General features: G+C 33.6%; 1 protein-coding gene across 1 annotated transcript; it reads left to right on the forward strand.

Annotated features, from left to right (window-relative positions):
• Positions 1-389: 389 nt before the first annotated feature.
• LOC129916480 (myoneurin-like) lies at positions 390-24,684 on the forward strand. Its single transcript, XM_055996471.1, has 4 exons — positions 390-822; positions 887-1,420; positions 18,817-19,229; positions 24,300-24,684. Exons 1-4 carry the CDS (start codon positions 649-651, stop codon positions 24,646-24,648), a joined length of 1,470 nt encoding a protein of 489 aa, XP_055852446.1. The 5' UTR covers positions 390-648; the 3' UTR covers positions 24,649-24,684.
• The last annotated feature ends 672 nt before the right edge of the window (positions 24,685-25,356 follow it).

Here is a 25,356-nt window from a genome sequence, read left to right on the forward strand (position 1 = left end):
GCACCGAGGTCGGACTTGTTTGCTTGAAGGGAAGACTGGAAACTCGGCGGTCAACTGACGTTTGCCTACAAGCTGCGAGGTGTGGTGAATGTCGTGAACCTATCGTTGTGTTCGTGTTGGATGTGTGGTGAATGTCGTGAATCTATAAATGTGTGCGTGTTAACGTCATTTACCAACGTGGTGGCTTTCACATATATTCACAGACAACACTGTACACAAAAGGGTTTTGGGGGGAAAGACGTACGAAAGTTTCCAGTCTTGGTATTTTTTGTTTATGCTTGAAGGGCAGTCTTGGTATAGTTTGTCGATGCTTCGGGCCATAAACAAAAAATACCAAGACTGGAAACTCGGCGGTCAACTGACGTTTGCCTGCAAGCTGCGAGGTGTGGTGAATGTCGTGAACCTATCGTTGTGTTCGTGTCCGATGTGTAGTGAATGTCGTGAATCTATAAATGTGTGCGTGTTAAGGTCATTTACCAACGTGGTGGCTTTCACATATATTCACAGATAGCACTGTACACAAAAGGGTTTTGGGGGGAAAGACGTACGAAAGTTTCCAGTCTTGGTATTTTTTGTTTATGCTTCGGGCTCTCTTCAATTCTTCATGGTATAGTTCGTCGATGGGTATTATAAATAATTATAATAACAATGAATAATATTTCACAAAACCTTGATGATGAAGGTGGGTATTGTAAATCAATCACAGATCTAACTTGTCGTGTATGTTTAAATGTCGAAGAACTAATGATCAATATTTACGATGAAATCGAAGATCTTCAGTCAAATTTGGTTGAGCTCATACACACTTGCGGTGGTTTGGTCGTAAGGAACAAAAATATATTCGCTTAAAGTTTCATTTTTTTGTAATGTTCTGTGTGTACTACAGGTGGACCGTTCCGACTATTTCCCAAAATTCCTTTGTAATATATGTGCAGGAGAACTTCTGATAGCTGCTAAATTCCGTGAAAAGTGCGCAAAGTCAAATGAACTCCTTATTAAGACTCTAAACCCAAGCGCCAAATCAGAAGGAGAATGCACGTATATAGAAAACAACTCGCAACGGTTTATTATAATCGACGATGAAAATTATGATACCAACCAAATTGGAACTCTGTCCTATCCCTATGGTAGTCTGTCCGACGATATACTAAACGAAATCATTATCGAAGATGTTGAATCCAAAGAAGAAAGTGAATACAAGATGGAAGGAAACCAGGGTACGGGGACTTTAATCCGCAATATAACTGATTTAAATCCTCTAGTTGAAGAAAACGTTGAGGAGGAATTAAACCATGATATTTTTGGAAGCTGTTGCGATACCCCACAGGAAAACATAGCGAATCAAGCTGATATCGTTGACATCTCTGGTATCGATGAAACTGTCACGTTGGTCGAATTAGTTCCAAAAAAGTCTCAAAAGGTAAAATTTTTATTTTTTTTATTATGTGCACATTTGAAAAAAAAAACATCTTAATTACATATTTCTATTTTTGTGACCTTTTTTTTTTTGTTCTACGGAGAAGAACAAATCAATTTATGAACCAAATCTAATTTTGCTTGCCAAGTAAAGCAGATCGAGCTAAACTTCAAATTCTAGCACCCATAATTTGTATGGGAGCTAAAATTTAGCTGGAACTGCGTACTAGGCTAAAAAGTCAAGAATTTCGGGAAGAGAGTACGAGGGCTTCAATACAATCATTTTTTTTACTATGACAAAGGGGTCTATTTCTATGTCCATCATTGGACATCAGGGAGGCTTACTTCCAAACTAACACTTTTGCTACCACAATATGATCCTGAGAAGATTCTCATCCAATTCCACATCTGTAAAACTTGTATAAGACTCGTAACAATCACTTTTCAGTCCTCATTCACAACATTCACCTTAAAAAAAAAATACTTTATGTTTTCGGAAAACGGCCATAACTCTCTTAATATGCGTCTTTTTGGGGTCCAACTATTCAAAATCCCATAAAATCAAAACTACGCATCCAAAACTTATTGAACCGCAAAGAAGTACAATTGTTAGACTCCGGTTAATATTCTCATAAAGAGCCGAAAGTGGTTTTCGATCCTATAAGAGTGTGCAAAGAAGTAAAAGTAGGACTCCTGTAAATATACTCATCAAGAACCGAAAGTGCTTTTCGCTTCTATAATAACAGAATACTGCTATTCAATACGATATATGTACGAGAGAAGAGAACAAAAGAAATGAAATTCTTTTGTATTTACATATATTAACTTTTATTTTAATATTTTTTTCAATGGGTGAAGGTCCAAAAAACCGTTTTTTGCCCCTAACTTCAGATTTTGGGGGTGTTGTGGAGTTTTAAAATAACGTTCCGTAATCAGTGCACCTAGCTCTACAAAACGTGATAGGTCTCCGCCCGCGTATATTTTAAAACCTTGTTTTTGTAACACAGTGTTATTTTTATAAACCAAGATTATCCGAGGAGTAAGGTTGGTAGCTGGTACTATTAGCTTAATAGAGAAATACTTTGAATTTTACACCACACTGGGGGGTCATTCCGTATCTCGATTATCGTCAGACGTTAACGTTTGGACGATAGACTTGCTTCACGTAAAATTGAAAACGTCAATCGTTTGGACAATCACGTTTTCGCTATAATTTTTTTGCTTCACGGAAGACGAAAATCGTCTAAACGTACACGCAAAAACGTTGACGTTTGGACGATAGCTAAATAGCTCACGTTTTCCATACGTTTATTCCCATTTAATGTTTTTTTATATTTTTTCAAGACTGACCAAATGTAATATTAGATTCATGTTTGTTTATTATTAAATACAAAAACCATATGGTTAATTTTTGGGGTTACTCTAAAAAAATTAAAATGACAAGTTTGTCCTAACAAGCGTATGTATTTGTTAATTTACATGTGCATACACATATAAAAATTGTTTTTGCTAGAAAAATGCAAAGAAAAAAAAAATTAACACAACATTTATTTTGCATTTTTCCTCAATTCATACCCCAACAAAAAAAAAAAAAAAATGACAGGACACAAACACAAAAAAAAAACACATATAAAATGCAACCACGCTTCTTCTTCTTCTTTCGCTTAGTGACTAACAGAGTCAGTATGACATTTAAAGCAGTTTGAGAACTTCTGAAACCTTTCAAACTGTGTCAAGAAATAAACATAGACGGAACGAATTTCGCTGAGTTACGTGAAGCAAATTGTGGACGATCACGTCCTCGATTAACGTTTTGACGATTATCGTTTTGAAAATTACGGAATGACCCCCCTGGTTTCTTCAAACACCCATTCCTGTACTTCTTATTCTTAGGAATAGGTCCGCTTCCTCGAACCAGTACTTCAGTCGTTTGAACTCATGATAGTACTAAAGTTTATATAAAAGGTTATTACAAAGAAGAATAGAAAAACGATTAGTATTGATAATATGATGTTCATTATCTATCCTTTGATATTTTCTTGTTGTAGCATTTCTATTCAGCCCTATGATGGTAGCCGATCGGAAAAATATCCGATCGGAGAAAAGTTCCGATCGGAAGATTTTTGTATTCACGGTACCCGAATTTGAGAAGAAAAATTGACGTCAAACAACACACTTATTTTCCAATTTTTTTGGTTTTTATATTTTTCGGATAATATTTCACGTTTGATTTTCTGTCGGGAAGAATCGGAAAGAAAAAAAAGCGCAAAGCACAACCCGTCGCAAATATTTTGACAGTTCACGGCATAGCATCGCATGTATTTTAAATTTTCAACGCACCTACGAAAACAGTAGATTTGTCCGAATTTACTGTCGGAAGGGTTAAAATCATATGAAAATTGAAAAATTCGTACAAATCGGATAAAATTTTCTTCCGATCGGCTACCATCATAGGGCTGATTGTTTTTGTATTGTTTGAATTCATTTCGTTTAATACCATTTCGAGTAAAAAATGTGCATAAGTTCATCAGGCGGGTCATTCCGTATCTCGATTATCGTCAGACCTTAACGTTTGGACGATAGAGTTGCTTCACGTAAAATTGAAAACGTCAATCGTTTGAACTATCACGTTTTCGCTATAATTTTTTTGCTTCAAAGAAGACGAAAATCGTCTAAACGTATACGCCAAAACGTTCACGTTTGAACGATAGCTAAATAGCTCACGTTTTCCATACGTTTATACCTTTTTTTTATTTTTTCAAGGCTGTGCTGTGACCAAATGCAATATTATATTCGAGTTTGTTTACTATTAAATACAAAAAACACCAAATGATGGTTAATTTTTGGGGTTACTCTAAAAAAATTTAAATGACAAGTTTGTCCTAACAAACGTAGGGGTTGTATGTATTATATTTACATGTGCATATAAAATATATTAAATAATTGTTTTTGCAAGAAAAATGCAAACAAGAAACAAACAAAAATTAAAATATTTATTTTGCATTTTTCTTCAATTCATACCACAACCCACCATTAAAAATAACAGGACACACAAAAAAAAAACAACACAAATAACGAAACAACAACGCATCTTCTTCCTCTTATTTTTAATGACAGACAGAGTCAGTATGACATTAAAAGCAGTTTGAGAATTTCTGAAAGCTCTCAAACTGCTTAAAGAAATAAACGTAGACGAAACGTATTTCGCTGAGTTACGTGAAGCAAATTGTGAACGATCACGTCCACGATAAACGTTTGGACGATAAACGTTTTGAAAATTACGGAATGACCCCCCAGTAAGATGCTGTCGTACACTTATAAAAATCGAAACCTGAATATTAAAATTCACAGTCTATTGAGGTTGTGATTTTTATAAGTGTCATACCTGGGCGATACGGATATGGAGTTGACGTCACTTGAACTTTTTAACTCATTTATATTCAATCACTCCACTTAAAAATAAAAATAATTTTCATTATCCTTTCTTTAACTTCGATTACACTGGTCTGCAAGGAAATCCTCCTTTAAATGAAACTATACTCTTCCAAAAGATTTTTGTGTGCTGATTCCGAATCCGAAGTCAAAATTGGCCTAGCACATCACGTTTTTAGGATATTAGCGTTAGAAAATCTCGAAACCCCATTTTTACTTGCGTACTATATATATACTATATATCAAGTTATGCATTCGTACAAAAAAAAAGTTGAGATAACATTTTTCCATGACATTACGATGGTAGAAAATGCCAAAAAAGTGGGTCCCGGAAGTCCGTCTGTCTGTCTGTCAGTCTGTCAGTCTGTCAGTCTGTCAGTCTGTCAGTCTGTCAGTCTGTCAGTCTGTCAGTCTGTCAGTCTGTCAGTCTGTCAGTCTGTCAGTCTGTCAGTCTGTCAGTCTGTCAGTCTGTCAGTCTGTCAGTCTGTCAGTCTGTCAGTCTGTCAGTCTGTCAGTCTGTCAGTCTGTCAGTCTGTCAGTCTGTCAGTCTGTCAGTCTGTCAGTCTGTCAGTCTGTCAGTCTGTCAGTCTGTCAGTCTGTCAGTCTGTCAGTCTGTCAGTCTGTCAGTCTGTCAGGCTGTCAGTCTGTCAGTCTGTCAGTCTGTCAGTCTGTCAGTCTGTCAGTCTGTCAGTCTGTCAGTCTGTCAGTCTTTCAGTCTGTCAGTCTGTCAGTCTGTCAGTCTGTCAGTCTGTCAGTCTGTCAGTCTGTCAGTCTGTCTGTCTGTATAAGGACCTACAGCCTAAACGGATGGACCGATTAATGTCAAACTTGGTATGTAGCGTTATTTGGCGACTCTCCAGAGGGGTTTTTGGAATTAAATTTTTGGACCAAAAATAACGGTAGGTACTTGTCATATACCGATTTTAGTAAAATTGAAATATCTCGAAAACGGCTCCAACGATTTTGTTTAAAAAATTCAAATGTTAGTTTCAAGCTAAGGTCTATATTTCAATGAAAATTTTTTTTTTTGAAAATCATTACTAAGGGTACCTGCCATAGAACCGTTTTTTTCAAATTCGAATATCTCTGAAACTTCTTATTCGATTTCAACGAATCTTTTTGTGAAGAAGCATTTATATAATTTAAATATAAACCAAAAATTAAATTTCAAAAAAAATAATTTTTGGATTTTTAAAAAAAGTTTGAAATTTTTTTTTTGAAAAATCAAATTTTCGAAAACGGGACGTTGAATTTTTTTGAAATTTTGTTTTTAGATGTTGATTAGTGATTTCTACAAAATGGCATACCAATTTTATTTTCAAACTTTTTTTCCAAAAAATTATTTATAAAAAATTGTTTTTTTAAAAATCGGCTCTAACGATTTTGAAAATTTTTTTTCTAAAAATACACGTTAATATATCAATCAAAACTGCATACTTGTTTTGGAGGGCAATTCAATTTCAGATTTTATTTTATTTTTTTTTAAATGAATTTTATTTTTTTTTCAAATTTCTATATAAAAAGTCTTAAAAATTTAAGCAACTTTAACTCGTGCGACCCAGTCGTGCATTTTATTTTTGCTGTTTTCGAAGCAATATTTTGGCGTAATGTAAACTTTTCCAACTAAACTAGTCACGGTTTATAAAAGAACTTATTTTTTTCTTTCAAATTCAGTTTCAATCTCAATATCTCTTTTATTATTCGAGATATCTAAATTTAAGTAAGTTATGTAGGTTTGGCATATCTTACCATAAAGAAACTGATCCTTAAAAATTCATATTTCTATCTCCTAAAAACAAAAGTATACTTTTCTAATAGATTTTAATATGCTGATTTAGAATCCGAATTCAAAAAAATGCGATCACCTTCTGTTTTTTAGATATAGTAGTTTTTTTGAGATTTATTAACCAAAAACTTGATTTTGTAATTCTCTAACGCGTATATCTCAAAATACTGACGTGCTAGATTCTTTTTGACTTCGGATTCGAACTCAGCACGTCAAACCATAAAAATATACATTTGTCCCTAGGAGAGACAAATTTTAAGATTTAGAAGGCAGTGCATTGAATGGTTTATCACAGATAAGACTTTTCTAAATAGAAAAATATTATATAAAATTACAAAACACGTATCAATTGTTTTATTATATTTTATTATAATTATCTTTACATATTCGACTTCTTATATATAACGGGCGTTGAGATTTTACATTTTCCTAAATTAAAGTGTTTTTGTGAATACCTATTTGAGCTGAATACGAATATTAGTTTTATTTTTGTACAAGGTCAACCGAATCTAAAACAGTTATTTTCTACAAACTACTCATACAGCCATATTCTGCTATTCGATTCACGTGAATCGAAAGAATTTCTTCCTTTATCACGTCAAACTGACTTTGAAAAACTTCTAACTTTAGAAAGCAAAACGTTGTTTTCGTCTGTTTTAGAAATTCTAAAGAAAAAAAAAATTAGCTAAGTTTAATTTTAACCCCCATTTAAACCCTTCTTATTTTAGACTTTCACGTGAATCGAATAGCAGAATAGGGCCGATATTTTCCAAAAATCATTTAAAAGAAATGGTACGTGCTACAATTCTTCTGAAACCAGATTTAGATTTAGGAAAATCAAATCTTTCATAATTTCAAAAAATTATTTGAAGGAGAAAAAAAAAGATCTTCGAATATTACCTATTATATGGTCTAAATCAAGGTTAAGGTCAAAATCCCGAAAAGCGAAGTCCCGAAAACCCAAAAGCCCGCGAAACCCTTATTCCCGAAAACCCAAAATCCCTAAAACCCAAAATCTCGAAAACCCAAAATCCCGAAAACCCAGAACTCCGAAAACCCAAAATCTCGAAAACCCAGAATCCCGAAAAATGTTGTTATTCAATTTTGTTGTTGTTGTTATTTTTATCATGATGATTTTCTTGAGAGGAAATTTAAATAAATATACGCTTGTGGATTTTCGTTTAATGTCTCGTCTGTAGCCTAATCTGCATCGGCATATCCAACAAGTTTTGAATCTTTCTTACATAGAACCAAAAGCTGTAGCTGTTGAGTTCTTTTTGGAACTTCGTTCAATCTTTCTAATGGGGGTTTTTCACGAGTCGATTTTAGCCGCACGATATGTCGGTCGATTAGGATTTTTCTATGGGAATTGTACTTTAGGCGCCTGCGACTTACGTTCACACGAGTCGAAAAGCTTCGCCGTACGGAAAAAATCGACTCGTGAAAAATCCCCATAAGTAGCACAGAATACTTTTCTGCTAAGAATTGAAACAGCTGCTGCTATGTCCGGCCTTGTATTTCCCCATAAGTAGAGGATTGAGCCAATAGCTTTTCGTCATTGTCGTTTAAGAGCTTATCGTCCGTTAAGTTTTTGAAATATCCACCAATGGTATTTTGGATGTCTTCGCATCTGACATATTGAAGGTATAAAGTATTTTCTTTATGTATTTTTCTTGGTGCATATTATATTTTCCCTTCCTCTTTTTAATTTGAATTCCAAGATATAATTTCAAATTTCCCATGTCAGTAATTTCAAAATGTTTTCTAAGTTCTGTGATTATCTCTAAAATTAAATTTTGTTCTTTTGAAATAATGAGGATATCATCAACATACGTAAATTTATTAATAATATTGTCTCCCTTGCCTGTATGTAAAATACACCGCGCGTCACTAATAGAAACAACAATTTTGCTTTAAAAAATAGCGATTGGCGCTTTGGTAAGGCAGATTTTTGGTGTTGCATTTTCAAAGAGGAAATTTTAACAAACAATGTGTTAAAAACTAAAAACCCAAAACAGACACTGTATGGCTACTAGTTGCGTTTTTCCCATTACTTCACAATAAACAGTGTTTTTTTTTTGCGTCACTTGAATAGAAACAAGCTCTTAAATTAGATAAAAGTGATACAAAATCATGGACAACACTAATTTAAGTAATGCAATGTTAAACTTTGACATTATTTGCACATTATAACCAATTATATGATAAGACCTGCCCACCTGCCAAATGCATAAACAGGAGCTAACATTGGGCGCATTCACGAATCTAGTGACTAAGTAGTCGACTGGTTCTGATTACCTGAAAACGACTAAAAAATAACTTAAATTTCCCCTCCGACGTAGTGTACAAAATTTCGACTTCAAAGTTAGTTGACATTTATCAGTCAGCTGTTTGATGGGAACAATTGTATTTAATTTAATTGTTTTGTGGAATTGATGAAAAAAGCATTCAAAAAGAAATAATTGTGCAGTATTAAATATAAATTATGAAATTGAAAAATTATGAAAGGAAAAAAAGCTTTTTAAACCACTCAAAACACACATTTTTTTTTATTTCACATGTTTTCATCTGTCAAATATGACATTTCACGTTTGAATAGTTTTGTTATTAAATCAGGTAAATTAGTCAGATTTACACCGATTTGCACACACACTTATGAATGTGAAGTTTGACATTTTAAAATTTTGTTTGAAAAACAACCATTACGAATATAATTTCCTATTATATTATATTCCGCCATAAATATTTCTTCCATTATTTTCGTTAATTCTTCACTTTTTCCAAAATGAAATTGAAAACCTAATAAAAGAGTTTTTCAGCCAGTGTTCTTCATCAATAAAAAAAATCCTGTGCCAGATAAAAAAAAATCCCATTTTTTTTTCTGCGATGATGGGATATTTTTATTTTACAATTATCAAACTAAGGTTGTGTATCAATCAGGCTGAAAAAACCGATGAGAAATATAATTAAAAATATACCAAAAGTAAAAATAAGTCCGATTCTACACGAAGACGCAAAGCGCGAGACGCACATAAGAGCAAGGGAGAAAAAAAGGGACGGACATAGACCCCACTGGAGCTGTTATTTTTTTTTGTATATTTTGGTGTTTTTTTTTTGGAATTAAAATACATTGTCTGCTTTTACGCACAAGATGCACATAAGAGCAGAGGAGAAATCGATCTTTCTCTCTCCCTTGTTCTTATGTGCATCTTGTGCTTATACGTAGAAGTCATCATACGAAAACAAGAAAAAAATAAAACCAAAGAAAATAGCTGTCAAGTTTGCACCGACGCACCGAAACGAAAATCAAAAGAAAATTCGAAGATAATTTCTGCGCTTTGCGTCTTCGTGTAGAAGCAGACTTATAAACGAACGCTTATTATGCTTCATTTGTTATTAATATTAATTTTTTTTTTCAATTCATAAAATTTTTTCCCTAGGCCTATTATCACTATTTTTTTCAAGGAAATAATCCATTTTTGCCTTGTCACACACACAATTACAAAAAAAAATTACTCTCATTATGTTCTATCACTCAATTTATTGCTTATGAGCAAAAGCAGGCCAACCATATATTTAGTTTTATGTAAATATAGACTGCCACCAGGCTTTACAAGGCAATACTTTATAGCCACTTCAGTACAATTTAAGTTATTGTTATGGCCGATTTCTTCACAGAGTCCTAGCGCTAATACCGGTCCTAGTCCTAAAGTTAGTACTCAAATCGGTACCAAGTAATTTCTTCACTCAGGTACTAAACCTTAGAACTGTCAATTTAGGACCGAGTACTAGTTAGGACTCGGTACTAGCTAGCTCCTCAAAATCAGCTTGGACCTGGTTATTATACCAAACGTTAGTACTCAAATCGGTACCAAGTGATTTCTTCACAAAAGTGCTAAGCCCTAGTACTGTCAAATTAGTACCGATTTTTACTTAGGACTTCGTAAAAGTTAGAACCTAAAAAATCGACAGTCAAGCGACGATAATACTCAAATCGGATTGATTTTTTGTATTTATTTTAAAATTTTATGAGCATTTTTTTATTGATTTTATTCTAATTTCGGCATTTTGTAATTTGTGATTTTTGTTTAAAGATTTATCGCAATAGCCAGTTTTTGAATAAATTAATATCAAACAAAATCGTTGGCACTGCAGAAGATTAAACATTTCTGATTGGAAAACCACAGTTTATGAAAGCATTAATGGAGCCACCTGCATACAATTTTCACTCAAAATGTAACCTTTCGGTACTATTTTACGGACAAAAGTATATAAGACTGCTTTAAAACATAACTGCACCAAAACGATAAAGATTCAGTTATCAAAAATGTTATTTTTATTGAAATATACATATTATATGAACATCAGCAACGCAAACTGATTTTGTATTACTTATTTTAATATGGTTTTTCTTTTGGTCGTTGACTGGTTTATGTGTTGCTTTCTCAGGTTATTCAATTAACGTTGGTGAACTAGCTATCAGAATTGCCGGGGCACTTATGTATAAAATCGTGATATTTTCTTCGTTCTTCATTGTGAAGGTTTTTGATAGAATTTATCTTCTTTTCTTGTTGGCTTTTTTCTTGTTGACTTTTTTTCAATAATCACAATATTTTTTAAATTATTTTAATGGTAATTTCATTAATAAACTGTTTTTTGTCTATTATTATTTTGTTAAATCAGCTGAAATATCAAAATAAAATATTTCAAACATCAAAATATTGTCAAAATGACAGTTATACCAGTTTTATACGAATTATTTTTAGGACCGCGTTGTGAACTTAGATCAGGTCCTATAAATGTGAAGAAATGCTCAGGTACTAACTTTTTGTTAGGACCGAGTACCAGACTTAGGACCTGGTCTAGCTAGACCGGGTACTAGGCTGGCTTAGGTCTAATGTGAAGAAATTGGCCGTTAGAGTTAGATATAAAATGTAACCTAACTTTGAAGACTCAATAAAAAAAATTCAAAATTCTTGAGAATTTAGAAATCTCATGGGGCAGACACCAAATTTCACTTCACTTTAGGGAAAAAATTTCTTGCCTAACTTTCCAGTCAGCTTTCCAATAAAATTACCTAAATTGGAAGGATTTTTTAAGCTATTGCATAGATTTTAACGCAGGCCTGGGATGGGGTGCTAGCCAAAAAATATAGTAACGAAAATTTATTACGCCGCACACATGGATGGTTCACTAAACGTGTATGGTATGTGTGTACATGGTACGAATGTACAATTGTACGAAGCTTGCATGTATCGAGACGAACGAGAGCAAGCAAGCGCTTTTTGTGTGAATGGTTTCTTTCTTTTGTTTTGGTTTTTCTTCCATTCTTCTGTTTCTTGTTCAACTTGTTGTGATTTGTGAACGAGTAAAGCGTTGCGTTGCGTTGCGATTGTAGAGAAAAGAGAAAAAGTATTCTTGTGTTTTCTTATTTTTTGGTCTGGAGAAGTTTATGACATGAGATTGTGTGTATGCATGATTTCAAATGTGACCTTGCTGTTGTAGGTGTATGAATTGATAGGTAGATACAAAATCGGATCATTGGTTTTGTGTAGGGTAAACAAATTATAATTGCATAAGTTGACAAAAAATGCAAAGCAATAGCTTAACCGCGGCAGTCCTCGAGTGCCACAAGTCTTTTTTTGACAGTTGACCAATCAGAGAACGAAAAATTACCTAAATATTTAGTCCCTAACGTTTCTGAACCTGCCCATACTCTAAGCGGAGCAACGAAGTTGCGTGAGCGGGACAGAGGACCCGAAAAGTAAAATTAAAATCCTGAGAACCCGCACAGACAAGGTACTTTTTAGATAATAAGAGCTATTGACATTGACGTCTGCCTGGCGAGGTATTTAGTGTTTTTCTTGAAGATACACAAAGCTCTCAACTTACTCTATGTATTATGGTGTCACTGTAATGCCAAATTTATCGAAAACACTTAAAAAATTAAAAATCTGATAAAAAAGTAGTTTTTGTGTTTTTCAATTTTTACAAAAACTATAAGGAATAGAATCATACGGTTTTCGGTGTTTGATCAGAAATCAATTAGGGCAGTTTACTCTATCAATCAATTTTGTATTGAAATCCACAGTCTTATAAAAGTAGTATTAAATGTGTTTTTTAAGCTATTTTTTCACAATTTTTGACTTTGAATTCGACTATTTCAAAAACTAACTTGATTTGAAACTAAAAATTAAGTGTGAAATTCTGACTTTTGACTTAAGAGACTTAAGTTGTAAGTGTCACAGTACACATAAGGTCCGTTCCACACTCAGTTTGAAACTGCCGAATTTAGTAAGGGAACGGGTCGTTATTCTGTATTCCAAAATTCTGTATGACCAAAATTCTGTATCTGAAGAAAAAATTCTGTATGAACATAATTCTGTATTCCATTATTCTGCTTTTCTATTATTCTGTATTTCAAAATTCTGTGAATCCAAAATTCTGTTTTTCAAAATTCTGCAAATCCATTTTTCTGCTTTTAAAAATTCTGTAATTCTAAATCTCATTACATTAAAACAATTTTCGGAAGAATTTTCCAAGATTTTCCATTAAAAAAATATTTTCATTTTCCATACAAATTCATGTGCTACTAACTCCAATTTGTTTTTTTTTTTTCAAAAAATTCCACTTTTTCGAACAAATTGGACATAAATAATTGAATATTCGACTGATTTGAATTAAGCGCTCCATTTTCCATAAAAAATCTCATTTTCCATACAAAAAAATTCGTGTTCTGCTGGCTTGAATTTAATTTTTTTTTATAATATTTAATATTTTCCATTTTTTACGAATTCACTTTGTATCACGAATAACTCATAACACTTAACTTAAACTGTCGAACGCAAGCTGCTTCAAGGTTCTGCATAGAAAATATCAAAAATCTGTACTTCAAAATTCTGTAAATGATAAAAGAAAAATTGTATTGATATTGAAAAAAGTGCGCACTTTTGAATATTCGACTGATTTGAATTAAGCGCTCCATTTTCCATAAAAAATCTCATTTTCCATACAAAAAAATTCGTGTTCTGCTGGCTTGAATTTAATTTTTTTTTATAAAGTTTAATATTTTCCATTTTTTACGAATTCACTTTATATCACGAATAACTCATAACACTTAACTTAAACTGTCGAACGCAAGCTGCTTCAAGGTTCTGCATAGAAAATATCAAAAATCTGTACATCAAAATTCTGTAAATGATAAAAGAAAAATTGTATTGATAATGAAAAAAGTGCGCACTTTTTTCATTATCAATACAATTTTTCTTTTATCATTTACAGAATTTTGAAGTACAGAATTTTGGAATACAGAATTTTGAAATCCAGAATTTTGTGTTTACAGAATTTTAGAATACAGAATTTTGAATATACAGAATTTTAAAATACAGAATTTTGAATTTACAGAATTTTAAAATACAGAATTTTGGAATACAGAATTTTGGAATCCGAATTTTGGGCCATACAGAATTTCGACCCCAACCCATTTAGTAATATTTGGTTATTTTTGGTCAGAGTCTGTTCCCAACTTCAAAAATTGTGTAGAAGAGAGCGCTCACGAGAGAGTACAAAATGTCCCCACCCTGACAAATTTAGCCCACAGAATTTCTTCCGACAGAAATATGAGGTGTGTCAAATGAAAAGTTGACGTATGTCAAACAAATAAATAAAAAAGAAAAAAAATCACATTGTAGTTATTTTTAAATTGAATCGCGTTTACGTGTTCTTTGCATTAAAAAACTGTTAATGTTTATCGAATTAAGCATAAAATATGAAATTGTGCTGTATAATGGTGTTCAACTTGTTCCAGACTTTTTAGCAGTCTTTCGTAGTTTTATTTTCCACTGAGAGAATTCTCTCCCAACTCTCATTAATTTGACAGACTTCCTAATTTAGTGCACAAAAATTCTGGAAATTTGGCGACCAATGTCAGCTACCGTAATTTTTAATTGTTTTAAAATACCGACGAAAAACGCACAAAAACCGAAAAACCACGAATACAACTAATTTTTAACAATTATTGACTATTTTCCGCGAAGACACACAAAGAAAATTTGTTATTTTTCAATTTATAAATTTTTCAAATGGCATTTTATAAATTAAAACAAAAACAAATTTCCTGTTTACTGCGACTGAAATATAAAAATTAAAGGCCGACCTGACAGATTGGTGCCCATTTTTGACAAACAAATTTTGAGGATTGTTTATAAATATTTTTTTTCATTATTTTTAGTTCTTTTTTAGAAAATTGCCCCTCCCTTCTAAACGGGGGGAGATAGACCTCCCCTCCTACAGTAAAAAGTGCTTGTATTTGTCTGTTTTACAAAATTCCGTTACAATTTTTCATCGCCTTAGTTATCGTTTTATTGCCGATTTTGTTCAAAGGTGTTTTTGTATAAGGTGGATTTCCCGTGTTTTTTTTTTATTTTGAAGAGTTTTTCTTTTTTTGCCTTTAAATATAAAGGAATTAACTTTATTTAAAACATATGTAATTTTTTCAATCAAGCAAGTTTCTTATTTTTAATTTGGTGGGAGATGAGAGTTCAAATTGTCGAGAATTCACGAAAGTTGAAAAAGAAAAATTAACAAAGAAGTAATATAGTAGCACTTGGTACCTAAAATTTAGTAGGTACTACATAATTTTCGCAGTATTTTTTCCAATCAGTTAAGAAAATAAAAAGTTCAGCCAACTTTCGTCATTTTGTTTTATGATTTGTTTTCTGCATGGGTTTCAATTCAATTCAATTCAATTTAGTTTATTGAACTTGATATTTACAATTGACTTAAAATTAACTTATTTCTAAGATACATTGATTGATATAAAATTTTGTTGGCACAGAGGGGTCTAACCTTATACAATTACTAGGTTGTCCTCGGGGTGTTCAGACCCGGATGTCCAGCTGTGGGGTTGGTTTAGTTGGGTTGGTTTGGTTGGCGTTTAGCCACGGTAGTATGCCGACTGGGTGCCGGCGAAAAAGTTAACTGCTTCTTCGTTGTCCATTGAAATTATGTGCTCATTCAGTATATCCAAAGCGCAAAGGTACCTAAGTTCCGGATGTCGTTGTTGGGCTGTCATTCTTCTCATCAGCTGATTGGGATGATTGGCGATATTTCCTACAAGTATCTTCGCACTGTCGGTCGAAAATAAGTCCGGTGCACATCCTCAGTATTTTTCACTCGAACATTTGCAGTTCCTTCATGGCTGTCTTGGAGATGGTGTACCATATCGGAAAGCTGTAGGCAATGACTGGTCGATTCGAATACCCCATTTACTGTAGAACTCATACAGTTTCCGAATGTGAGCTTCGACTTTCCTGGCAGCTATTGTTGGTGAGATGGACTTGCAGTATGTGAGTGAATCGTCCGCGTAAAGAAGGTTCTCGCATTCATTTGGAGGCGGTTGGTCTGACATCAGGATGCTGTAAAGGAAGGGACCAAGTTTGGATCCTTGAGCAACTTCAGCTCTAATGATTTTCGTTAGTGATTTCCGATCCTCCACTTGCACAAAAAAGTTTCTGGAAGAGAGAAAAGAAAAAATAATTTTAATTAGTGACAAAGGAAAGCTTAGTAAATGAAGTTTATGGATAAGAGCATCTATCCATACGCTGTCAAATGCTTTCTCGACATCCAGAAAGCATGCGACGGTAACTTGATTGTTGTTTAAAGCTGAGGTGATGTCTTGGTGGAACTTCATGAGCGGATGCAGTGTGGAGTGCTTCTCCCGAAAACCGAACTGCATGTCTGGGATGATGTTGTTATCGCTGCAGAACTTCTTCAGCTTCCTGAGTGTCAGCTCTTCCAAGAGCTTACTAAGATTGTTGAGAAGAGAGATTGGCCTGTAATTAGAGATAATGTTCCTAGCACCTTCCTTAGGAATCGCCACAATTCTTGCAGTTTTCCATTTCTGTGGGAAGTAGCAGTTGTTTATGCAGTTGTTGAGGATGATAGCTAAGAAGATTATCACTGTTTGCGGGAGCCTTTTTTATGATGAAGTTGGAGATTCCATCCGGTCCAGTTGATTTTTTCGGTTTGGATAGGTTAATTATTTCGGCAATCTCTTCTGGGGTACTCAGGTTTGGGCTGCCAGTTGGTTCACTTGCAGGATTGGAGTCGCTGAATGTTGCTTTATCGTTGTTAGGTAATAAGGTCTTCTGGATGGATGCTTCGACTTTCTCTAAGAAGACCGGGACTAGGGAAGGGTTCGTCGTGAAGTTACTTTCGAAGTGGGCTGTAAATGCTTCTGCTTTTTCCTCCGGTGTCGTTGCTTCTCCATTGTTGGTATTTATGACTTCCGGCATTGGTGATTTCTGACCGACGATTCGGTTGATGTTCTTGAAGGCATCAGGTCCGGGCTTTATTGTGTGTAGTCTCTTCTGGAATTGTGTGTTGTTGAAGTGCTGAATGGAGTTTCACAGCATGATATTGCTGCATTGTAGTTCACTCCACAGCGTTCGGTAGTTTGGATTTGATGTGTTCAGTTCCCGCTGATGAATCTTTTGGAGGCGTTTCCTTAAATGTTGTCTATGTGCGTACAGGTTTTGCACGTGTTCAGGAAGATATTGGTAGCGGTCTTTTGATGTCTTCGGTGCTTTTGACTGTCCAGTGCTCTCGTGATTGCTAATTCCAGGGAGTCAATAGCAGCATCAATTTCAGTATTCTCCAAGTTCCTGTTTTGTGGAGGCAGTGTCACCGTTTGTTCGACGTCCCTTTGCAGCCTGTCTACATCTAGACGTCTGTAGTTAATGACGTGTGCTACTGGTTGTTCTATAACGTAAATGGGATGGTGAAGCTTGATTATTAGCTGAACTGCTTCATGATCCGAGTCGCTGGGTACTGTTGAACAGGTGAAGGTGAAGTCTGGTTCTATATGAATGAGATTTAAAATTGCGAGGAAAAAGTCCAGGGTTGATGGTGTTCTCGGGTAGGTTGGTTTCGGTTGGAAAACTGGAACTAGGGAGTGTTGAGAACTGTTGATATCTAGCCAGTCGGCTATCGCTTTGCCTCCAGCGCTAACAGTTGTATCCATCCAGAGTTGATGTCTAGCATTAAAATCACCGCCGATGAGTCCATAGGTGCTTCTTGAGAGGATGCCGTTGAGGGTTTGCAGATCTTTATGGATGCCTCTGGCGTTGGAACTGCACTTGAATTTCTGCATGGGTTAGTGGTTAAAAAATACTTAACCCCCATTTTCACTTAATGGCTACGAAATCTTAGCACCCATATGTAAAATTTTGACATTTGTTGAATAGTCAAGTAGTTAATGTTGTTAATGACTCTTGGTGCGATTGTACAAAATGTGGTTTTAGACTGGTGTCTTCATGCTCTTTCGAGCCCTGAAGTCAAAATGCATTTCGGATTTTTTCCCAGACCCCCATATAACAAAATCTAACTTTCTCGTACTATTGAGATACCTTTTAGGGCATCTGGCAGAGGGAAGGCTGAAAAAAAAACTGGCTTAAACTTACATTTTCTAAATCAGGAAAAGGCAGAGAAAGTTAATATTTGGCCATTCATTATATGGTTACTCTAAACAAAAAAATATTATTTAAATTTTAAAAGAAAAAAACAGAAACTAGGTGTTTTTTGTATGGAAAAACCTGTTTGGGAAACCTTTAAGGGCGTCTGGCAGAGGGAAGGCTGAAAAATAGCTGGCTTAAACTTATATTTTCTAAACCAGGAATAGACATAGAATTTAAATTTGTTGCCATCATACGGTTATACCTAACAGAAAATAAGCTATTAGGTTTTTTATTATAAAAATGCATTTCAAAATGCGTCAAAGCGGTCTGGCAGGGCGAAAGCTGAAAAAAAACTTCTGGTACCTTCAGTTTTGAAATCAGGGGATTTTTTATGATTTTTTGGTGTATCATTTATTCGGTTATACCAAAACGCAAAAAGTTGATTTTTTACTGCACTTTGGATGCGTCTGGCAAGGAAAAGCTGAAAAAGATCACTGCCAGACTTTTTCCGTTGACATACTGTGTTGCATATCTAGATATGTACACACTCGAATTTCGGTTATAAAAAAACTGCCAAAATATGCTGCCGGCTCTCGGTCTAATTGCACTCCACAGTAGAAGAAGTATTATTATAGATGTTTTCTTTTTCAAAGGGTGTGATTACATATTTTTGCTCGCAAGTAGGTATACTAATATTGATTTTTTTTTATTTTGTTCTATTTTCAGATGAAAAAAGCTAATAGAATCAAGGAAATCGCACCTCTTATTTTTGATTGTGAAGAATGTGGAGCAGTATTTAGTAATCATGAGAACTTAAATCGTCATTACCAACGCAATCATCCAGAAGTCAAAGAAAAATTAAAAAAATGTTCGACTTGTTTGCATTCATTTTTTAGGCAAGATTCTCTCGAAAACCATCTTCGAACCTTACACGGTGATAGCACAATAAATCCAAATACTCGATTAAATGTAAAAGACAAAGGTCGTCAAGAGACTTGTACTATATGTAGCAGAACTTGCGTATCAGAGTCTAGTCTTAAGATTCATATGCGCAGTCATACAGGCCATCGTCCTTTTGAATGTCCAGAATGTCAAAAAACTTTCAAGACTAGAGTTGCCGTAAAACTTCATTTGAAAAGGTAAATATTATAACCAAAAAGTACGCAAACACGTTCCATTGGTAAATTGGTTTCAAGACACTATTCTTTGTTTCTTTTTTAAAATATTTTATTTATCTTTTTCTCGCCTATGGAAAATCACTCAGTCAGCCCTATTGTGAGTTTCACGTGAACAAGATTCCACCCGGAAAAATTGAATTTCATTTTTCCCCTATTGTGAGTTCGGAGCGAAAAGTTGTTCATGTTCGGGCATCTCCCTTAATTTTCCACTTTTTTTCAAGTAATTTGCGAGGTCAGCTCTTCTCTCACTTAAATTTTGGTGCCGAACAAAAAACTAGTTCAGCGAAAAATGAAAATTCCCTTCGGGCGGAACTGATGATAGCTTTTGAAATTCCGGGCGAACAAAAATATTCCTGGCGGAAAACATTCCACGTGAAACTTACAATGTGTTATTTGACATTTGATAAGTCCTCTTAAGAACTTTTTATTCACTGTAGTACTCTAATATTATTCTAGCTAGGTTGTTCCTGTACGGGGAATACTACTTTGCATACGATAGTATCGCATTTTCGAATCCAGGCCTTTATTGTGAGTCGTTTGTCTATAGATAAACGACTTGTGTCGATAGTCGAAATTAGAAAATAAATTTTGGTATTGTGAATCTCTATTGTGAACGATAATTTTTTGTTATATCGTTATATTTTTTCGTTTACAATTTTGCTATCGAATCCAATTCATAGTTCATAATTCACAATAGCAATTTATCTTTGTCGAAAGAGATACACAATACCAAAACAAATATTTATCGATTCGGTCTATTTCTTTCGCATCGAAGGTTGAACATACACAAAAAATACATAATGAACATATAGTCCAAGATCCCAGGGCCGCCAGACATTACTTATTTTCTCAAGAAAAAATGTATGGAATTACGTTGTGCTAGGACATACTATTAGTGAATGGATACTGGCTATCTTGTGCCGACGGCCATTTTACCACTAACAGGTGCTAAAGGTACGAAAAATACGTAGTTACTTTTCTTATTTTCTCAAGGCTGATTTTTATATATGATACTCAGGGAACAAATACATTAATTTTTGTAGGCTGCCAGACCCGTCGGATGGGCCTAACACCTTGCCAGACACGCATTTTAGTATACGGGAAAGTTAGATTTTGTTATATGGAGGTCTGGGAAAAATTTATAACACATTTTGACTTTAGGACTCGAAAGAGTATCAAGACACGAGTCGAAAACCACATTTTGAACAATCGCATCTAGAGTCATTTGGCCGCCATTTTGTTTTTTAATAAAAATTTCAATTTTTCACTCATGTATTTTTGAATCTACAGAAAAAAACTGTATTGCAAACTTGAAGATAATTTAATTTACTACAATATATGTTAAATTACTTTTTTCGATTATACCTTCGGTTTAAGAGTTAGGGTGGTTTTTTTTTGAAACCATATTTTCGTCATATCTCATTTATTTGAGCTTTTTTGAAAATTAATTTGAAGTAAAAGTTGTAGATCTTTTTATTACCTTCAATTATTACATTAACGGTTTTTCGATTTGACAGTCCGTTTTTGATCTGTAGGAAAAAAACTTCAAAAAGGTTGCAATTTTTTAATATAGGAAAAATGTTCTAGTACAGGGTAATTTGCATTAAATATAACAACAACCTAGGCGTGTAGGTTGCACTCAGACAAGAACAAAATCGTATAACTAACACTGCCAGACCCATTCCGACAGCCATTTTTTTTGCCAAACACCTTAAAACTTTGAAAAAAATAGTTTAACTTTACTTATTTTCTCAAGCTTCATTTTTATATATGATACTCAGGGAACTAATTCAATAAATGTTTGTAAGCTGCCAGACCATCGGATGGGCCTGACACCTTGCCAGACAAGCACAAATGCTCGCTATGTGTATCAGCGCCAGCGCAGCGTGAGCTTACAAACATTTATTGAATTAGTTCCCTGAGTATCATATATAAAAATGAAGCTTGAGAAAATACGTAAAGTTAAACTATTTTTTTCAAAGTTTTAAGGTGTCTCACACAGGTAAATTTTCCCAAAAACATGGCCAAAATTATTTTTTGTGTTTATTCAATTTATTATTGCATGATTATATCAAAATAAGATAATTTCCATAAAATTCACCATTTTTAAGTAAATTTACACGAAAATTCACAAAAAAGAAGCAAAAAATGAAAAAAGTCGTTTTTTTTTACTTTACGCTATAGGGTTTCTTTCATTTGACATTTAATAATACAATATTTATACATTCAATAGATTGAAAAAAACAGTTGAACAGTCGTTATTATAAATAAATAAATAATGCAGGCATAGATAACAACTATATACATAAATAAACATGAGTGTGAGTTTGTATGTGTGTATATCATTCAATGACTTGTGAGTTGTGAAACTGTAACTATAAGTCTGCTTGCTCGATCTCTGGTTCTATTAGAAACTGAAGTATTTCAGAGGGAAACACATTTTTTGTTTTAGGATTTAGTTTTCTCAAACCACTTATTAATGGGTCAGAAGAGACCAAGAGATTATAAAACACATCTTCCATATTTTGCTGCCTCGAAAATTTTCTTGAGAAACTTTCTCGAAACGCTTTATATCTTTGTTTCGTGATTCTTGGGCTTCTTCGCCGAGCTGTCCAATGAATGAATAAATTTTATTGAGGCTTAAGTTTGGATACATATGGTTATTATGAAACTAAGTTAATTTTCCTTCAACAACTATTGAAAGTGCTTCTTCTGCTGTATATGGAATAATTTTCTGGTCAATTTTTTTCAAAGCTTTTGATATTTTTCAGCACGTGAAGGAGTTGAAAATATTATATTTTTCATTACATTTGATGAACAAGTTTCCCTTTTTCTCGCAGTTGCATGGCGCAGCATAGCTTAATTCTTCGGCATTATAGTTAGAACGTAAATCTTCTGTTTTACGTCTCTTTGACCGTTCGCTTAGGTCTGAAAAATCCATTTGAGTCCGTCCAACAAAGCCATGGGCTCAGCATGGAAACGATATTTCATATTGCAACCAATTTATATTTTGTTTTAAGAAGGTGTTGTTATTTCTGGAGGCACTCCAGCCATCTTCTTCTATGTTCATATATGCAAAATCAAAATCCGTTAAATTTTTCTCTATTTGCTCCGAAATTTCAATATTTCAACCTTTGGTACCAAAAAAATTAATTTTTTCTGTAATGTCACGTGACGAACAGCTTTTTAAAAATTCAGAAAGCTTATTTCTTGAAAGAAAAATGAAAGTTAATTACGATCCTGTGTCAAAAAAGAAAAATCTAATTAAAAAAAAAAAAAAAAAAAATCACCGTCCCCAACACCTTTTGAAGCCAATATTATAAAAAGTCGCAAAAAACCGCAATGTTTTAGGATTGTTTCCCATAAAGGAAACATTTAACTATTTTTCAACACTATTTTCAGTACAGAAAAACGCAAATCAACTTAACTTTTTCATTATCAAAGAAAAAAAATTTGTTTGTTTTTACTGCTCAAACACATTATCTTAAAAAGCTTTAAAATTTACTTTAGACTTAAAATTTTGCATTATCTTTGTCATTATCTTTTTTTAACATACCACTAGCAACAGAATCCATGTTAATTATTTTAAAAATCGCCAAAAAAAATTAAATAAAAAATAAAGCAAACTACTTCTTATAAGAAACCAACCTTGCTACTGCACTCGTTAATTAAAATGTTCTACTTTGAAAGCATCTACTGATTAAACAGTTACAATTTGCATCGCATGATCAATCAGGTTCTAAGCTTATGTTATTTGTAAACAACTTGGCATTAAAAAAAAACAACAAATCGCAAATTTTTTTTTTGTAGTTTTGGCCATGAATTTGGGAAAATTTACCTGTGTGTGTCTGGCAAAAAAAATGGCTGTCGGAATGGGTCTGGCAGTGTTAGTTATACGATTTTGTTCTTGTCTGAGTGCAACCTACACGCCTAGGTTGTTGTTATATTTAATGCAAATTACCCTGTACTAGAACATTTTTCCTATATTAAAAAATTGCAACCTTTTTGAAGTTTTTTTCCTACAGATCAAAAACGGACTGTCAAATCGAAAAACCGTTAATGTAATAATTGAAGGTAATAAAAAGATCTACAACTTTTACTTCAAGTTAATTTTTAAAAAAGCTCAAATAAATGAGATATGACGAAAATATGGTTTCAAAAAAAAAAACCACCCTAACTCTTAAACCGAAGGTATAATCGAAAAAAGTAATTTAACATATATTGTAGTAAATTAAATTATCTTCAAGTTTGCAATACAGTTTTTTTCTGTAGATTCAAAAATACATGAGTTATGTGAAAAATTGAAATTTTTATTAAAAAACAAAATGGCGGCCAAATGACTCTAGATGCGATTGTTCAAAATGTGGTTTTCGACTCGTGTCTTGATACTCTTTCGAGTCCTAAAGTCAAAATGTGTTATAAATTTTTTCCCAGACCTCCATATAACAAAATCTAACTTTCCCGTATACTAAAATGCGTGTCTGGCAAGGTGTTAGGCCCATCCGACGGGTCTGGCAGCCTACAAAAACTAATGTATTTGTTCCCTGAGTATCATATATAAAAATCAGCCTTGAGAAAATAAGAAAAGTAACTACGTATTTTTCGTACCTTTAGCACCTGTTAGTGGTAAAATGGCCGTCGGCACAAGATAGCCAGTATCCATTCACTAATAGTATGTCCTAGCACTACGTAATTCCATACATTTTTTTCTTGAGAAAATAAGTAATGTCTGGCGGCCCTGGGATCTTGCTCTAATATATCACAGAAATGTAACTTTTTTACACATTTTGATAAAAAATTGTGCAAAATGGAAATTAACACCAAGGAACAAAAAATCCTTTGAATTAGCAACCCAATTTCACTGCCGTAGCCAATAAACTCGGAGGTTAACTTTTGAGAATTTATTAATGCTCCCGGTTTCGAATGAAGAAAATATTCACTGAACAAATTTTTTTCATGATAACCCCTATTATATTTACCAATGGAAGGGTTCATTTGTTGATAAGCCTAACTTTTTAATTTTCTTTGTAGGCATTCAGGTCACTTTGACTGGGAGTGCGAGGTATGTGGAAAGGGTTTTGTTGAATCGAGTAATCTAAAGGTACACATGCGGACACATACTGGCGAAAAACCACATTTATGTAAACGTTGTGGAAAAAAGTTCTCACGCGTGTTTTTACTTCAACTGCATTTGCGAACTCATACCGGCGAAAAACCTTACAAATGTTCCGTGTGTGCAAAAGCTTATAGTCAAAAATGTGATTTGGATATTCATTTTAGAAGTCATACGGGAGTTCGACCGTATGTATGTCAGATATGCTTTAAGACCTACAATCGAAGCTATGCTTTGCAGAAGCACAAACAACAACATATTGAATAGAAATATAAAGCTTCTAGTTTATAAAATTGTATGAAATATTTGTTTCTTTTATATTTTCATTTTTATGTAGCAAAATTTTTTAAATTTATGTTTTAATATTGAATCTAGAGACATTTTATACCTATTTAATCTCATTATAAAAACTCATGTCCTAGTACCCGGTCTAGCTAGACCAGGTGTGGAATCGGCTAAGGTGATAGTTGATCATATACAGGGTGTCCCAAAAGTAATGGATCAAACGAAATATGCATATAGGCCAACTTTAGGGCTCTCAGAATTTGGTAACTTGTTCATCCCAAATCCTTACGGTTTTCGATTTAATGCAGTTTTTGTGAAATTTCGAAAAATCCAGACTTTGCAACAGTATTTTGCTTCCTCCGCTCATAATTGATTTTTGTTTTTTACAATTCTTTCACTAAAACATTGCCTAATAATAGGAAATAATTAATTAATCAAAATATTTTTTATTTCATACGCCATTTTGCTGCAAATTAATTAACAGTTTCATGTTTTATAAAAACTCAATTTCTTACTTTTATTTCAGAGCAGCATCCCCAAAAAATTTGCATGGTAAGATACTGGTTTATTATTTTAAAAACTTGCCGTGTTATTGCAGTTTTCAAAAATGTATAAAAATTTCCAAAGTTGAAATTAGAACGAAAGATATTACAATTTAAATGCAACAAAACAGGGCTTTTCAGAGAAAAA

The sequence above is a fragment of the Episyrphus balteatus genome, chromosome 3 (assembly GCF_945859705.1).
Source record: "Episyrphus balteatus chromosome 3, idEpiBalt1.1, whole genome shotgun sequence".
Classification (NCBI taxonomy): domain Eukaryota; kingdom Metazoa; phylum Arthropoda; class Insecta; order Diptera; family Syrphidae; genus Episyrphus; species Episyrphus balteatus.

Excerpts from the sequence above, each read along its gene's own strand:
- LOC129916480 (XM_055996471.1), top strand. The coding sequence starts at position 649 with ATGAATAATATTTCACAAAACCTTGATGATGAAGGTGGGTATTGTAAA. Across the intron at positions 823-886 it reads ACACTTGCGGTGGTTTGGTC|GTGGACCGTTCCGACTATTT; the intron begins GTAAGGAACAAA and ends TGTGTACTACAG. Across the intron at positions 1,421-18,816 it reads TTCCAAAAAAGTCTCAAAAG|ATGAAAAAAGCTAATAGAAT; the intron begins GTAAAATTTTTA and ends TTCTATTTTCAG.